The 17,184-nt window shown below is 47.5% G+C and overlaps 1 protein-coding gene across 1 annotated transcript in view; it reads right to left on the bottom strand.

Annotated features, from left to right (window-relative positions):
• Positions 1–4,979: 4,979 nt before the first annotated feature.
• LOC107298963 (inositol-trisphosphate 3-kinase B-like) overlaps positions 4,980–17,184 on the bottom strand; it is a 17,444-nt gene continuing 5,239 nt past the window's right edge. The window contains exons 2-5 of the mRNA XM_015828321.1: positions 7,363–7,447; positions 6,467–6,680; positions 5,468–5,672; positions 4,980–5,093 (exon numbers count right to left, since the gene is read on the bottom strand). Coding sequence (XP_015683807.1) covers positions 4,980–5,093; positions 5,468–5,672; positions 6,467–6,680; positions 7,363–7,447 — 618 coding nt within the window. The remainder of the gene's footprint in view (positions 5,094–5,467; positions 5,673–6,466; positions 6,681–7,362; positions 7,448–17,184) is intronic.

The following is a 17,184-nucleotide window of genomic DNA, read 5'->3' as shown; positions in this document are numbered from 1 at the left end:
CCGGACTTGAGTCAGATGCAGGAAGGGGTTAGTCCTCAACTTACAACTGTTTGTTTAACGTCCTTTTGAAATTACAGTACTTGCAACCAGTCCTCACACTTATAAACCACCGTTTTATCCCCAGTCATGTGATCCAAATTTGGGCTTTTGGCAACCGGCGTGTATTTGCACCAGTTGCGGCATTCTGGGGTCGCCATTTGCAATCTTCCCAGCCAGCTTTCAACAAGCAAAGTCGGGGAAGCCAGATTCACTTAGTGACCATGTGATTCACTTAATGACTGCAGTGGTTTTCTTAACAACTGCAAAAAAAAAAAAAGAAGTCAGGTCACAGGATGGCTCACTTAACATGGCTTACCGAGGGATGTCCCAGTCCCAGTTGTGATCATAATTTGAGGACTATTTGCAACCTTATTCAAAGTCTCTACAGATGGTCTAACTTACAATAGTTCATTTAGTGAGCATCTGAAGTAACAATGACACTGAAAAAAAATGACCATTTTTCACATGACCGTTGCAGCATCTCCGTGGTCATGTGAACAAAATTCAGGCATTTGGCCACTGACTCGTATTTATGACGATCGCAGTGTCCCAGAATCATGTGATCCCCTTTTGCGACCGGCCTAGAAAAGTCAATGGGGAAGCCAGATTTACTTAACAACCCAGTGATAACATCTGTAATGATTCACTTAACAACTCTTGGCAAGAAAGGTTGTAAAATGGGACAAAACTCAACGCGTGTCTCACTCAGGAGCAGAAATGGGCTCAATTGTGGTCGTAACTCGAGGACTACCTGTATTATGGTAAAGGTTCTCCTGCTGGAGCAGGGGGCTGGACTAGAAGACCTCCAGCTTCTGTTCTACTCTACGCCAGGGCTTTTCAACCAGTGGTACGGGTACCACCTGTGGTACATTGGCACCTGGCAGGTGGTACGCCACCATCCTAGAAAAGTGGTAGTGGGGGAGGGGAATGAGCTGAGCCGGTGGCAGCACCGCACAAGCCTGAGCGAGAGACGGCTGGAGCTGCAGGGCTGTCAGGGCTCAGCGGAAGTGCCAGGATCAGCGCCAGGCTCCAGCTAGAGCTCGGCACTGATCCTGGTGCTTCTGCTGAGCCCTGAAGAAGCACCAATCAGCTGGAGCTCGGCACTGATCCTGACACTTCTGCTGAGCCCAGAAGAAGCGCCGATGAGCTGGAATGTTGCAGCCTCTCCAGGGTCTTGTGATTTACATTCAGATGCTTGGCAATTGATTCATATTTATGACGGTCACAGTGTCCCAGGGTCATGTGAAGTGATCAAAACCTGTTGCAACCACCCAGCAGACGGGGGGAATAAAAACCAAAGACCCCCCCACCCACCCCCTCTGTCAATCCTCAACAGAAATGCTCACAACAATGAAAACCTCGGACAGGAGGAAGAGCGTGGGCGGGCGGGCAGGCAGGTGTCTTGCTCAGCTGTGGCTTGGGGGGCACTTTTTTCAGTCAGGTACTTTTTTCGAACAGTCACTAAGCAAACTGTTGTAAGTCGAGGACTACCTGTACTTTATCAAGTTTTTGACCCCTTGCTAGGCGACTGGTGGTACTCAGATGTTGCCATATCCTAAAAGTGGTACAATGGGTGAAAAGGTTGAAAAGCCCTGCTCTACGCAACGTGAGAGCTGAGACTGACCGGCAGAGGGCAGCCTGGTGCCATCCTGAAGGCATCTGAGAAAGAAGCTTCTGGTTTCCGGATTGCAGCAGCAGAGATTCCCTCCCACCACCACCACCACCCCTCCTCCTCCTCCTCCATGCAGTCGCTCAGCCCCTTTCCTGTTAACATAGTAGAAACCCAGAAAGCTGTTCCTCCCTGCTGCCCCCCTCCCTGCTCAGCCAGCACAAGCCATCCATGCCTGCATGGGGAACTGTTGCAGGAACTGGATATGTCCAGTCTAATGAAAAGAAGGACCAGGTGTGATATGATAGCCTCTTCCAATATTTGGGGGGGCTGCCACAAAGAAGAGGGGTCAGGCACCAGAAGGCAAGACAAGAAGCAACAGATGGAAACTGATCAAGGAGAGACGCAACCTGGAATGAAGGCAGGCTTTCCCGACAGTGAGGACAATTAACCAGTGGGACAGCTTGCCACTAGAAGTTCCCCCAAGGTCCTTTCCATCCCTATCATTCTATGATTCTGTGAGCTTGGATGGGGGAGTGGACTAAAAGACCTCCAAGGTCCCTTCCCAACTCTTGTTATCCTGACCCTGCTGCTTTCAAAGCTCACGTCCTCCTAGTCTAGGTCTGCATGCAGACCTTGCACCCCTGGCCCGGGCTTGACCCCCTCCGAGCCCTCTGCCACCTGGCGAGGCCTGCAGTGAGCAGCTTCCCTGGCCCATCTCTGCTGCCCAGCCCACGAAGCCTCTGAGACCCCCATCTCTGGCCCTGCTGGCCACCCCCGTCGTCTTTGCAGGAAGCAACTGCGGTTTGCTTTGGGTTTGCAGATGGCCACTATTGCCTGGCCTTGTGAATGTAGCCCTGGGTTCCTCCCAACGAATCCTCTCCCCCAAGACTGCTTATTCTGCCTCCCTGGCTGCCAGCCTTCCCCACGCACTGGCTCTCCTTAAGACAAAGGCTTCTGTCTCTCTGGCAACCCCGCACATTCGAGGCTGGCAAAGCTGCAGAACGGAGAGAAAAACCCAGTTCCTTCCGCCAACTGGCCCCCGATTGCGCGACGGGGAGGGGGAGCCACCCTGTCCCTGCCAGCCCCCCTTGCAAAGGGAGGCAGGAATCCTGGCAGTAAAAGGATCCTTCCGTGCCCCACAGCAGCCATGGTGTTGCCAAACCTTTTCTCCCCCGATATATTTTTTTTTCATGAGGACTAGAAACTTGGCTCTTGGCAACATGACATCCTCCATAAGGCCTGAACTTGGGAGACTGGCCTTGCAAGGTGTTTTTGGGTGGGACAGGGATTTGCCTGTGGCCAGAGAGTTTCTGCAAAAGCTGCCCAATTTGTGTGGGTCTTAGGAGGGGCAGGCCGGAGTTGTGTTGCAGAGAATAAAAAGCCAGCATTATGCTGTGGAATTTGAAGCCAGAATAGTGAGCTGAGCTTGGAGGGGAGGAAAAAAACGGAATCGATCGCCTAAGTCAGGGGTCTCCAACTGGGCTACTTCAAGACTTATGGACTTCAACATGCTGGCTAGGGAATTCTGGGAGATGAAGTCCACTAAAAGTGGCTAGGTTTGGAGATCCCAGGCCTAAGTTAATTTCCTTTGAAAGAGACAGACAAAAAAAAAAAAAGATAGTGGGATTTCTTCCAAATAAGAACTGAAAAAGGCACCCCGGCCTGGGTTTTAATTTATCTAAACCCAACATCCCAAGAGGAGGTCACATCTTTGCAAACGTAAGTTTCCCACTGGAACAGAGTCTGCAGCCTGCATTGGCTTGAACGCTAACTTGCAAACCATCATGTCCTACGAAAGCCCGGCCCTTGCAGTCAGCTTACGCTCCAGCAGGCAGGTTGCTCGAAACTGGAAAGTCAGGCTGACAGAGTAAACCACAATTTGGTTCACCGCAGATAAACTTAGGCAATCCCAGTCTGAATTTCCCCTCCTGAAAGTCTGCCTTTGATCACGTTTCAGCTACTCCGCACAATCTCTTGCAGACTTCTTTTAGTTTTGATTCTATTCACCTCCTGGCAGCAGCAGCAGCAGCTTTACTTCCCAAGGGGGGGGGGGCAGCCCCACCACGGAGGGGCCTGAAAACGGCCACGGGAAAAGAGAGGCTCCTTTGGAGAGCAATGAGGAGGGTGGGGGGGGACAGGAAAGGAAATTTGAAAGATAAGAGAGGAACCGCCATTACATTCGTTAGCCACGGCTGCAAACTCCTTGCGTTGTGTTTCTGGTGTGTTTCTCATCCAAACAGTTAAAGAGTCACTGTGTCAGAATCCAATCATATTTCATATCAAGTTATCAACTATGAAAAACTCCATCCCTGCCTTCCCTGGATTCTGTCATGGATGAAGGGAAGGGGGTGAACAAAGGGGCTTTATGGCCCTCACTTCCTTCAGGATACTTCAAAGGAACTGAATGTGGAATCACCAAAAGGACTAACAATAACAATAGGGGGTCATTAGCTNGTCCAAGGCTTGGCGTAAATTCTCCAGGCGTGCCAAGTAGGCCTTCTGCAATATTAATATTAAATACTATATTAATATTAATATTAAAACAGGAAGAGTTGGGGCCAGTGTTCCCCCCTCCCTTAAACCTGTCTCTTCTTAGAAGCATTCTTTGCCAGGAAAAAAAAAAATCAAATATAAGAGCGACTTTAATACAGTGAGAATGATTTAGCAATAGCACTTAGACTTATATACCGCTTCTCAGTGCTTTACAGCTCTCTCTAAGTGGTTTACAGAGTCAGCATCTTGCCCCCAACCATCTGGGTCCTGGGAAGGCAGAGTCTTCCTAGAGCCTGTCAGGATCGAACTCCTGGCAGTGGGCAAAGTTAGCCTGCCATACTGCATTCTAATCACTGTGCCACCATGGCAATGGGATGGGATGGGGTGAGGTGGGGTGGGGTGGGGTGGAGTGGAGTGGAGTGGAGTGGAGTTGAGTGGAATGGAATGGAATGGAATGGAATAGAATAGAATAGAATAGAATAGAATAGAATAGAATAGAATAGAATATGGAATGGAATAGAATAGAATAGAATAGAATAGAATAGAATAGAATAGAATAGAATAGAATAGAATATGGAATGGAATAGAATAGAATAGAATAGAATAGAATAGAATAGAATAGAATAGAATAGAATAGAATAGCATTTAGACTTATATCCTACTTCATGGTGCTTTATAGCCCTTTCTAAGTGGTTTACGCCTCTTGCCCCCAACAATCTGTGTCCTCATTTTACTGACCTCAGAAGGATGGACCTCAGCTCAGCCACTGATCAAAAGTGTGGTCCCACTTTTCAGCAAGCAGTTCTGCCTCCCTGCCCCCCCCCCCTCTCCTCAGTCAAGAACTCACCAGCACATCCACACGATTCTTCACAAATTGCAAAAAGATCTCCATAATTTGATCCTGGCTCCGTGTCTGCTTGAAATCCCGTTGCACAGCTCCCCCCTCGATCTGCAGAGAGGGAAAAAGAGAGAGCAATAGCACCTAGACTTATATACCGCTTCACTGTGCTTGAAGCCCTCTCTAAGAGGTTTACAGAATCAGCCTCTTGCCCCCTCCCAACAATCTGAGTCCTCATTTTACCGACTTCGGAAGGACAGAAGGCGGAGTCAACCTTGAGCTGGTCAGGATCGAACTCCTGGCAGTGGGCAGAGTTTAGCCTGCAATACTGCATTCTAATCACTGCGCCACCACAGCTCAGGGACAGTTTGGAAAGTGGGTATTCTGACCTGTTGATGGAAGACTTGCTTCTCCAGCACAGACACACAGACACATGTGCAAACACACACACTCTCTCTCTCTCTCTCTCTACTTCAGCTGCTCACCGTCACCCCCTCAATCCGGAACCCCAGAGACGTGCTGGAGCTGGTACTTTCCCTCCACTGCATGTAACGGGGCTTGGTGATGGCCCCTTGGCTGTGCTCCTCCGGCGTGGGGGCCCAGGGGTCAATCTTCACCATCTTCTGGTAGAGGTCTCGCCGGGGGGCTGACCGGGGATGACTCTTGCCCACTTCGTCCTCCAAGTACGTTCTGGACAACCGCGAGGAAAGAGAAGCACAATTACTTGGGGAGTTTGATTCTCCCTCCAATTAACTCAAAAATACCCCATTTACTAGTGGAGGGGGGAATGGTGGTGGGACTTTGCATTGCTGTCTTGTCCAGCAACCGGGGAGGGGTCAGTTTTCCCAGGAGAACCGGGCAGGAAACAGACTAGATGGGCTAATTTTACTTCATTGTAACGCTATATTACAGTTGTCCTCGATTTACAGTCATTCGTTTAGTGACTTATGATTTATGACCGTTTTCACACTTAGGACCGTTGCAGCATCCCCATGGTCACGTAATCAAAATTCAGGCACTTGGCAACTGACTCAGATTGATGATGGTTGCAGTGTCCCGGGGGGTCATGTGATCCCCTTTTGTGACCTGGGGAAGTCAGATTCACTTAACCAAGTAACTCTCTTAATGGCAGTGAGTCACTTAACAACGGTGGCAAATAAAATGGGGCAAAAACTTACTTCACAACCGTCTTGCTCAGCAAGAAAAAATTTGGGCTCAATTGAGGTCGTAAGGCAGGTCTGAAAGGACAAACCTCCCTCCATCTCTTTTTATGGCCAGATAAGTTATGTTTTCTTTCTCTGTCCATTAGGCAGCTGAGGGCCTCCCACTCTCTTATCTGGTCGTGTTCGCTAGGGATCATTATTACAAGATCATTCCCACATAGATGCGTTTGGATCCAGGAAGATTTGGAAGAGGAATTTGTAAATTAAAGATGGGCCCAATCCACTTCTTCCCACCCACCCTGTGAGGAAGGCCGCTCTGACCTGGTGCCCATCTTGCAGTCCATGATGCTGGGATTCTGGAGTCCGAGGAGAAGATCGTCCATCTGGATGTAGCGCTCTTCGCCCACCTCTGCCACCCCATGGTAGGCAGGCACAAAAGGGCGCAGGACGTCCGTCATCAGCTCAGACAGACACGCCTCCTCCACAGCGCTGAACTTCTTCAGGATCAGGCCCCCTTCGCTGGGTTTGAAGTTCCCTGAAAGGAGAAGGGAGGGGAACACGTGGAAGCCAGGAGCAAAACAGGGCTCTGCCTTAAAAAGTGGCCTTTTCTGCATGAATGGCTGGGGAATTCTGGGAGCTGTAGTCCACCCCTCTTAAAGCACGCTGGCTGGGGAATTCTGGGAGTTGAAGTCCACCCCTCTTAAAGCAGTGGTTCTCAACCTGTGGGTCGGGACCCCATTTGGGGTCGATCGACCATTTCACGGGGGTCGCCAAGCAAGGCTGTCCGCCATTTTTCCCCCCTTTTCCGGCGGGTGCCTTACCTCCCTTGGGCTGGGCCAGCTGGTGGTCGGCCTGCTCCGTCTCTGCCGCTTGCCAGCTACGCCTCGGCCGGCGCAGGGGGCGGAACCACGCATGCACGGCGCTCCCGGGCAGGGAAAGTCCTCGACTTACGACCGGTTGGGTAGTCCTCAACTTACAACCGGTTTAGTCCTTGACTTACGACCGGTTGGGGTCGCGGCATTAAAAAGGTTGAGAACCACTGTCTTAAAGGATGCTGGCTGGGGAATTCTGGGAGCTGTAGTCCACCTACCTTAAAGTTGCCATGGTCGAGAAACACTAACCCCCTGGCCTGTTTGGTCTCCAATTTGGCCTTGGCTCCTGATCCCCCTCCCCACACCTTCTCCTGGGCACCCCACAGGTCCTTGTGCGACTCATACCTTCGTGTCCGGCCAGCTGCACCCAGGAGCTGCGTCTTCGCAAGGACCAGTGGACCATGGTGAAAAACGTCTTCCAGGATTTTGTCTAGAGAGGAAAGCCAGAAAACGGATGGTTGAAAACATGGAAACTCCGTGTATACGCGTGGGGTGAAACCAGAAACCCTGGTGGGGAGGCCTCCCCCAGCAAGGATATATCCATGGATGGTGTTCACACAACCTGACTTGGCCGGGCTCAACAACAAATATTTGAGCTTGACACATCAAAAGAACACAAGACATTGTTTCTTTGACAACTCACTTTTTTTTCAAACTGCATTTAACCCAATACAGGAAGTCTTTGACTTATGACCATAATTTAGGCCATAATTCTGGTTGTAAGTCCAGCCGGTTGTTAAGCGGATCACCCATATGACTGAAGCCGATTTTATGATTTTTTTTGTGGCAGTCATTAAGCAAAATTGCACATAACTAATTACATGTAATAACTGCACTATTCTAGTATTGGAGGGGGCTGCCCCAAAGAAGAGGAGGGGGTCAATCTATTTTCCAGAGCACCAGAGGGCAGGACAAGAAACAACGGATGGAAACTAATCAAGGAGAGAAGCAACCTGGAATTAAGGAGAAACTTCCTAACGGGGAGGACAATTAACCAGTGGAACAGCTTGCCATCAGAAGTTGCGGATACTCCATCCCTAGAGGCTTTTAAGAAGAGATTGGATAGCCATTTGTCTGGAATGGCATAGGGGAGGGGTCTTCAAACTTGGCAATTTTAAGGCTTGTGGACTTCAACTCCTAGCATAGGGTCTCCTGCTTGAGCAGGGGGTTGGACTAGAAGACCTCCAAGGTCCCTTCCAGCTCTATTCTGATTGATAATGGACTGCTAAGTATGGGATGCTGCAAACAGTCATCAGTGCAGACTGGCTGCCAGCTGCCCAAAATGCAATCATGTGATTGTGTGTTTGTGTGGCTGTCAGAACTTCAAACTGAGATGTAAGTAGCTCTGGGGAGGTCTGTCATAACTCTGAGTGACCTGTTGTAAGTTGAGGACTATCAATATTAGGATGCTGACAAGACACCATAATCCCAATAGCAGCAACATGGGACCTTCCTCATCTCCAAGTGGTTAAGGAACCAGGCTCGAAAGCAGGAGATTGTGAGTTCAAGTCCTACCTTAAGCATGAAAGCCGACTGGGTGACTTTGGGCCAATCACCAGGAGACGGTGAGTTCTAGTCCCGCATTAGGCATGAAAGTCAGATGGGTGACTTTGGAATGGCATAAGGACTCCTATCTTGGGCAGGGGTTTGCTCTCTTCCAGCCCTACGATTCTAAGATCCTATGGGCCAGTCCCTCTCTCTCAGCCCATCCCGCCTCACAGGGTTGTTGTTATGGGGGAAAATAGGAGAAAGATGGTGCATATAAATCCCTATGCATATGAGACCCCACCTGGAATACTGCAACCAATTTTGGTCACCATACTACAAAAAAGATGTTGAGACTTCAGAAAAAGTTCAGAGAAGAGCAACTAAGATGATCAAAGGCCTGGAGACTAAAACATACGAAGAACGACTGTAGGATTTGGGGATGGCCAGTCTAGAGAAAAGAAGAAACAGGGGAGACATGATAGCAGTATTCCAGTATTTGAGGGGCTGCCACAAGGAAAGGGGGGGGGGGTCACATTATCCACCAAAGCACCAGAGGGCAGGACAAGAAACAATGGTTAGAAACTGAACCAAGAGAGAAGCAACCTGGAACTAAGGAGAAACTTCCTAACAGTGAGGACAGTTAATCAGTGGAACAACTTGCCAATAGAAGTTGTGGGTGCTTCATCACTGGAGGTTCTTAAGAAGAGACTGGACAGTCACCTGCCTGAGACGGTATAGGTCAGTGATGGTGAACCTTTTAGAGACCGAGTGCCCAAACTGCAACCCAAAACCCACTTATGCATCATCGGGTGCCGGGTAGGTGTGGCCCATTGGCTGGGTGTGGCCAATTGGGTGGGTGTGGCCCATTGGGTGGGCGTGGCTGCAGTGGTAACAGCAGACTGGGTGGGACTAAAAAGTTCAATCAATCAATTCCAACTTTGCAAGATCTTTTTTTCCCCGCGAGAAGTTGAAATTGACTGATTGATTGAACCTTTTTTTTTTTTTGCACACGGCGGCGGAGGCCTAAAGTGAAAAGGTTTTATAAAACCCAGCTGAAGGCCCAGGACTGGGGTGACGGCGCGCGTGCCCACAAAGAGGGCTCTGAGTGCCGCCTCTGGCACCCATGCCATAGGTTCGCCACCACTGGTATAGGTTCTTCTGCTTGAGCAGGGGGCTGGACTAGAAGACCTTCAAGGTCCCTTCCAGCTCTATTCTATTCTATTGGACATATTTTTCACCTTGACTTATTTGTCAAAATAATAAAGGCGGAATACACCTAAATAAGTAAATAAGCAAAAACCCTATTGTTCTAAACACACAAAAAACCCCAGGAACTAGAATAGAATAGAATAATGGAGTTTGAAGAGACCTTGGAGATCTAGTCCAGCCCTCTGCTCAAGCAGGAGACTCTAAACCATTTCAGACAAGTGGCTGTCCAGTCTCTTCTTAAAAACCTCCAACAATGAAGCACCCACAACTTCTGGTGGCAAGCTGTTCCACTGGTTAATTGTCCTCCCTGTTAGGAAGTTTCTCCTTAATTCCTGGTTGCTTCTCTCCTTGATTAGTTTCCATCTGTTGTTTGTTGTCCTGCCTTCTGATGATTTGGAAAATAGGTTGACCTCCCCGCTCTTCTTTGTGGGAGCCCCTCCAATATTGAAAGACTGCTATCATAGCACCTCTGTCCTTCTTTTCACTAGATTAGTCCAGTCTCTTTTTGGAAGCCTGCTTCCACAAAGAGGGAAATTCCTAAAAAAAAACCTGCAAGCTGGGCCCTGCATTACAGCCGCCTCTTGCAAGGATGTGCAAAATATGTGCAAAACAGCCAACTGATCTTTGTCCACACAACGCCAGGCACAATCGTTGGGGCCCTCCAGGCTTCCCCAACAGAAGAGGAAGCAGGAACCGACGTGCATCACTCCAGGCAGGAAATCTCAGCCTGACTTGGCCGAGAGATTGCTTCCTCTTACACAGCTGAGCTGGGAGCCCCTTGAGCAGCTCTGCCACGCTCGGCACCGGAAAACTAGCCAGCTAGCACAGCCACACCTGGAATGCATCAGCACGAGGGCCCCGGGAGTGACACCAGTTCTGCAACGGGCCAGGAAACCGCCTGCAGTCTGGGCAAAGGCTCACCTGCAAGCATGCAGAGTCCTTTTGCACGGCAGCTGGGCGTGGGGCTCTGGGTCACATGGTCCAGGCGCCACGGGGTTGACTCTCCTCTCTGTTGTGGCAACGCGGCAGCTTTACAACACAGCCTGGAGAGTTTGCTGAGCATCTTCTGGGAGCAGCACATTGGAGGGGGTTAGCGGTTCCTCGCACCCAGAACCAACCGAGCGGCATTCCAAAGGATGGACGCCACCCCAAAACCTGATGGCTCCAGAGTCAAAAACTTAACACTTGTCTGGGTTCCAGTCCACAAACGACGGAGATCAAAGGCGGCGGCAATGATGAAATGCACTTTATTTATTGCAGAGTTTTCTGCACAGTCCTCCTAAAACCACCCATTGGGAGGTTTTGCAGGGTTCAACGCCATCTGATTCATAATAACACAGTGCTTAGCGAAATAAATAAAAAGTTTTGGCATCAAAATGCCTTCATTTAATTGTGTAGCTGACTTTGGCAAAAAAAAAAAAAAAAACAGCAGTTGGGTAGCCCCGTTTCTAATCAAGAAATGTTATTAAGAGGCAGAAGATTATTTTAATGAAAAAAACAACACAAAGCTTTTTTTTAAAAAAAGGAGTTTGAGAAGTTTTTGCCCTTTACTAAAATTAGTAAAGTTAGTCAGGAAAGAGACTTCTCAACTTCTAACCAGATGCTCAGAAATTTTTTAAAAATGCAATGAGAGGTTTAATCTTTTGATCTGGACACTCAAAGGTTTGATTCCCCCAATTAATACAAGTAGTCCCGACTTACAACTATTTGTTTAGTGACCGAAGTTACAACATCACTGAAAAAAGTGACTTGTGAACGGTTCTTACAACCACTGCAGCATCTCCCTGGTCATGTGATCAAAATTCGGACGCTTGGTAACTGGCATGTACTTAAGACGTTTGCACGGTCCCAGGGTCACGTGATCCCCTTTTGCGACCTTCTGACAAGCAAAGTCAACGAGGAAGCCAGATTCACTTAACAACCGGGTGATTCACTTAACATCTGTGGTGGGAAAGGTCATAAAATGGGGCAAAACTCACTGAACAACAGTCTTGCTCAGCAACAGAAATTCTGGGCTCAATTTTGGTCATATGTTGAGAACTACCTGTATGTGCGGAAGGATACAGGCAGTCCTCGACTTACAACAGTTCATTTAGTGACTGTTCAAAGTTGCAATGGCACTGAAAAAAGTGACATGACCATTTTTCACAGTTACGACCATTGCAGCATCCCCCATGGTCACGTGATCAAAATTCGGATGCTTGGTAACTGGTTCATACTTATGACCGTTGCTATGTCCCAAAATCACGTGATCCCCTTTTGCAACCTTCAGACAAGCAAAGTCAATGGGGGAAGCCGGATTCACTTAAGAACTGTGTGACTAACTTAACAACTGCAGTGATTCACATAATAACTGTGGTCATAAAATGGGGCAAAACTCCCTCAACAAATGTCTCACTTAACGACAGAAATTTGGGGCTCAATTGTGGTCGTAGGTTGAGGACTTCCTATATATGCAGAAGGATATTTATCAGCCTGCCTAAAAAGTAAGGTTTTAAAGAATAACCAGGTTGTTATCCAGAGCCTTAAAAACCCACCCAAAATATCAAATTTTCTGATTTGCTGTTGTGCAGAAGCAAAAGTCTAGCTCAGATTCTAGGAGACATCTACAACTGGTATGGAATTTAACTGCCATAATCCCCATCCTGGATGATTGGGGATGAGGGGCCCTCTCCACATTCTGGGGGAGGTGGTCCCAAATCCCTATTTTAAGCCTTCCAGACTCTCCCATCGGACTGCCAGTCCGCTGCTCAGTTCCATTATTCACTTTTGCACAATTGATAATGTAAAATTATTTTTTTTTGCTAATCTTGCAAAAATCTCTATTTTGCAAACAGCTTTGAATCCTAGCGTTGCACTTCCTTCCTATTTTAAGCAGAACTCTTCACCACCCATTCAAGTTGTGCTTCCCAAAAACTTTTCCTACATTAACTAAAACTTTTCTGGAAAGTTTTTATTTAAAACTTTGTTGTGACTTGGTAACAATTCTGGGAGTTGAGGTCCACAAGTCTTGATAGATGCCAAGGTTGGGGACCCCTGCTCTGGCCCTCCGGCCCCCATCTCACCTTTCTCAGCACCCGTTTCTTTGCTGTGACCGACTTTCCTTCGGCGTCGCTGAAGACATCATCTGACTCCTGGGAGGAGCTGGCCAGGGATGAGCAGGTGGACGAGCCTGAGACGGACCGGTCGAAAGGCAGCCCGGGGGCTTGGCTTACGCGGGAGGGAGATGGCACTGGGGGCTCCCCAGAGGTCATCTGGCCCAGCAGGCAGGGCAGAGGCCCCTGGCATGTTTGCAAGCCATTGCTGGAAAAGGCCCCACGGCACAACTGGGCCCCTCCCTCGGTTGCCTCGGTGGCCCTCGCTGGGTCAGAGGGGGGCTCTGCCGCCTCCCACCCCTCGGCCTCCGTTGGCTGAAGGAGAGATCCAGAGGAGGCTGGAATCCATTCCATGAGGGCTCCGAAGGACAGATCACCGGATCCCAGGCCAGAGGACTCTCGTGGTTGCAATGGCCCCCGGATGCTCCAGGTTCAGATTCCACCACACTTGTCTAAATAGAGAAACCCAAACAGGGCGCAAAAATATCAAAACATTTATAATCTGTTTGCTTATCCATTTATAGCATTGTTTTTTTTAAAAAAAAAAATCCATGCTTTCACTACAAAGGCCCATAAATTAGGTAATACTAGCCATATTTTCCCGAAAATAAGTCAGGGTCTTATATGAATTTTTGTTCCAAAAAATGCATTAGGACTTATTTTCCAGTTATGTCTTATTTTGGGGGAAATACGGTACTAAATGCCTCTGGCTGGCTGGCAATCTTAACTGGGGCTTATTTCTGAGGTAGGGTTTATATTACGAGCATCCTGAAAAATCATGCTAGGGTTAGGTCCTATTTTGGGGGAAACAGGGCATTAGCCATCTGAGAAAGAGAGGTGGTAAAGGTACTCCTCAACTTACAACAATTTGTTTACTAACTTTTCTAAGTTACAACAGCTCTGAAAAAAGTGATTTATGACCGTTTTTCATACCTATGACTGTTGCAGCATCCCCATGGTCACATGATCCAAATTCGGATGCTTGGCAACTGGTTCATATTTATGACGGTCACAGTGTCCCGGGGTCATGTGAACAACTTTTGTGACTTTTTGACAAACAAAGTCAATGGGGAAGCCAGATTAAAGACCGTGTTACTAAACAAGTGCAGTGCTTCACTTAACTCTGGCACGAAAAGTTGTAAAATGGGACAAAACTCACTTAACAACTGTCTTGCTTAGCAATGGAAATTTTGTAAGTCGAGGACTAAACATATAGGATCTACAAGACAAGCATGCAAAGAAAAAGGAATGGGAAGAAGGAAAAAAGGAAGGAAAGAAGGAAAACAAATGCTTCCCTCCCCATGGCTGCCTTCTTCTCTAACCTTGTCTCTAAAATAGTTTTTAATCGCGGCAAAACAGGCCTGGAAACATTTTTTCAAAGCTTCATTTTATTTGATATGTCTTGATCCTGGAACTCAGGAACTTCAAAAAAAATTGCATTTAAAGATTGTAGGGGGAAAGACAAAGCAAAAAAAATAAATAAATCAGAAGTCCAGGGGCACATTTCCCACTCTGACAAAATTTGCAAAAGTCTGCAATTTGCAGAACTCGTGAACTTTTTAAAACAGAATTTAAGGAAAGCGTCTTCCTAACCTGTGTTACTTTGCAAAAGGCACTGCCAGACTCCAGATTTGTTTTCATTTAGGGATATTTGAACGGTCTGTTTCCTGTCCTGGCCCAGCCAGGAACGTAATTAATCGAGAAATGATTAATCAAACAATGGCAACAGGAGAAGCAGGAATTCCACTGAATGGAGAGGTTGGCAACCTGAGTGTGTTTGTTTCAAATGACCTGAAAGGGCTCCGAACGGGTTTAAAGGGGCAGGCGGTCCTCAAACCCTTTGGGATCTTCGGTCCTAATAAAGGACGTTGATGAGGAAAAGTCGGTGAACCGAAGGAACAAAAATTCTTCAACACTTTTACCTATTATTTTTTTTAATTCTAGTCCGTCAGGAACTGAATGTTGACAAGCAAATCACTGGCAAGTTTCAATGTTGTCGTGACTGTTTACACTGAATACTGTCAAAAAGTATCAATGCTTGTTTGCAGCATCCCCCATGGCCACGTGATCAAAATTCAGAGGCTTGGCAATTGGTTCGTACTTATGACCGTCGCTGTGTCCCAAGGTCATGCGATCCCCCTTTTATGACCTTTTGGGGAAGCCAGATTCACTTAACAAGCATGTTACTAACTTATCAACTGCCGTGACTCGCTTAACAACTGTGGCAAGAAAAGTAAAATGGGGCAAGACTCACTTAACAAATGTCTCACTTAACGGTGGAAGTTTGGGGCTCAATTGTGGTTGTGACCTCCTGTAATTGAGATTGGCTCTTTGATGCTTCTTTAGACTCTTGGAGTAAAATGTTTTATATGCAGTCTATCACCCAGCCCTAAAATGGAAATAATTAGTATTTAAAGGCAAAATTCCCCCCTCAGGAAGGAAGAGAAAGAGAACCAGATTCAGCTTCTAACTTCTAATTTTACAGAACTGGAACTGATGCAGAGTCATAAAATCAAAATAGTTTTTTCCTCTTTGGATTTTTTTTGCAGGGCAGTTGCTGGTGTGCAACTCAACAACCAAAGTAGGGCCTCCTGCCAGCTGCCCCCCCACACCCGTGTTCAATACCCCCCCCCCTGCATGGGGGCAACAGGCTGACCTAGTAGCTGAATGCATCTGTGTTCAAGGTTTGCCCAAGACAAGCAAAATCAAAGCAAAGATAAACAAACCCAGTTTATTCTGGAGGTGAATCCAAGTGGTAGTTTTGGCACGGGGTCCCCCCCCAATCCTTAAAAGGAGCATATTTGTTGCAGACCACGTAAAGGTAAGTCCTTGACTTGAAACAGTTCATTTAGTGACTGGTCAAAGTTACAACGGCACTGAAAAAAGCGACTTATGACCATGTTTCACACTTATGACCATTTATTTATTTATTTATTTATATTTGAATTTATATCCCGCCCTTCCCCCTCCCGTTTCAACCCTGCCCCCCCCCTTCCCTCCTGGCTTCCGCCTCTCCAGCGCCCGCCCACGAAGCCCCCTCTTCAATTCCTCACCTGCAAAAGACGCAACTACGGAGGATTCATCCCGTCCCCGCGTCTCCGGCTTGCAGAGCACGTCAGAAAGGCGGGGACAAAACCCGTGCAGAGAGAAGGCGGGGGGGGGGGAGGAAACGCAGCGGAGGAAGGAGGACCGCGAGGAAAGGCTGGTCTCGGCCTGCCCTCTGCTGGCCGCGGGTGATAGCGCAGCCTCTGTCCAAAGTGCAAAAAACGATTCACGTTTGTTATGTGTGTATGTGTGTTTCTCAAGTCGGTGATCTTCTATCCCTGGTGGCAAGCTAATTTTACTGCGATATTTTTAAACCCCAAATGAAGAAAAAAAGCTATTTTTTTATTACTTTTGCATGTGTTGATCAGCCACCTCACCCCTTTTCATGCAACGCAGGGACACCCCCCCACACACACACCAAAAAACGGTCACGAACCTAGCTGTGCTGCATAAAATTTCACAATGCCATCTCCTGGTTATTGTCCCAAAGTCACAAAGCTGGCTGTGCTGTATAAAATTCCACAAATGCACACCATCTCCTGGTTATTGTCCCAAAATCACGAAGCTGGGTGTGTGCTGTACAAAAATTCCACAAATACCATCTCCTAGTTATTTTCCCAAAGTCACAAAGCTGGCTGTGGTATATAAAATTCCACAAATACCATCTCCTAGTTATTTTCCCAAAGTCACAAAGCTGGCTGTGGTATATAAAATTCCACAAATACCATCTCCTAGTTATTTTCCCAAAGTCACAAAGCTGGCTGTGGTATATAAAATTCCACAAATACCATGCCCTGGTTATTGGTGCAAAGTCACAAAGCTGGCTCTACTGTATAAAATTTCACAAATGCTCACCATCTCCTGGTTATTGTCCTTGATATCACAGGAGATGGTGAGTATTTGTGGAATTTTAGGCAGCACAGCCAGCTTTGTGACTTTGCACCAATAACCAGGAGATGTTGAGTATTTGTGGAATTTTATACAGCACAGCCAGCTTTGTTGTTTTGGGACACTAACCAAGAGATGGTGATTATTTGTGAAATTTTATACACCACAGCCAGCTTTGTGACTTTGGGACAACAAGCAGGAGTTAGTGAGTACTAACAAAGAAAAAAGCAGGCTCATTTTATCCCATGCTTGCATTTAGTGGGGGCGTCCACAGACAACAATAAGACAGAAATGTCAAAATGGTGGCTGTGATAGTTGATCAGAGCTTCTCTTTTTTATGTGCAACAGCTTTAGCGTTTAGGAACAGAGGTAAGTTAGTTGCTTTTCTATTAATACATAATCCTTAAAAGGGCTCTCCTGCAGGGACCCTGCCATGGTCTAA

This window comes from Protobothrops mucrosquamatus, unplaced genomic scaffold, assembly GCF_001527695.2.
Source record: "Protobothrops mucrosquamatus isolate PMUCROS unplaced genomic scaffold, P.Mucros_1.0 scaffold4398, whole genome shotgun sequence".
Lineage (NCBI taxonomy): Eukaryota > Metazoa > Chordata > Lepidosauria > Squamata > Viperidae > Protobothrops > Protobothrops mucrosquamatus.
Note: the sequence above shows the minus strand (reverse complement) of the source record. Positions and strands in the feature narration are given on the sequence as shown.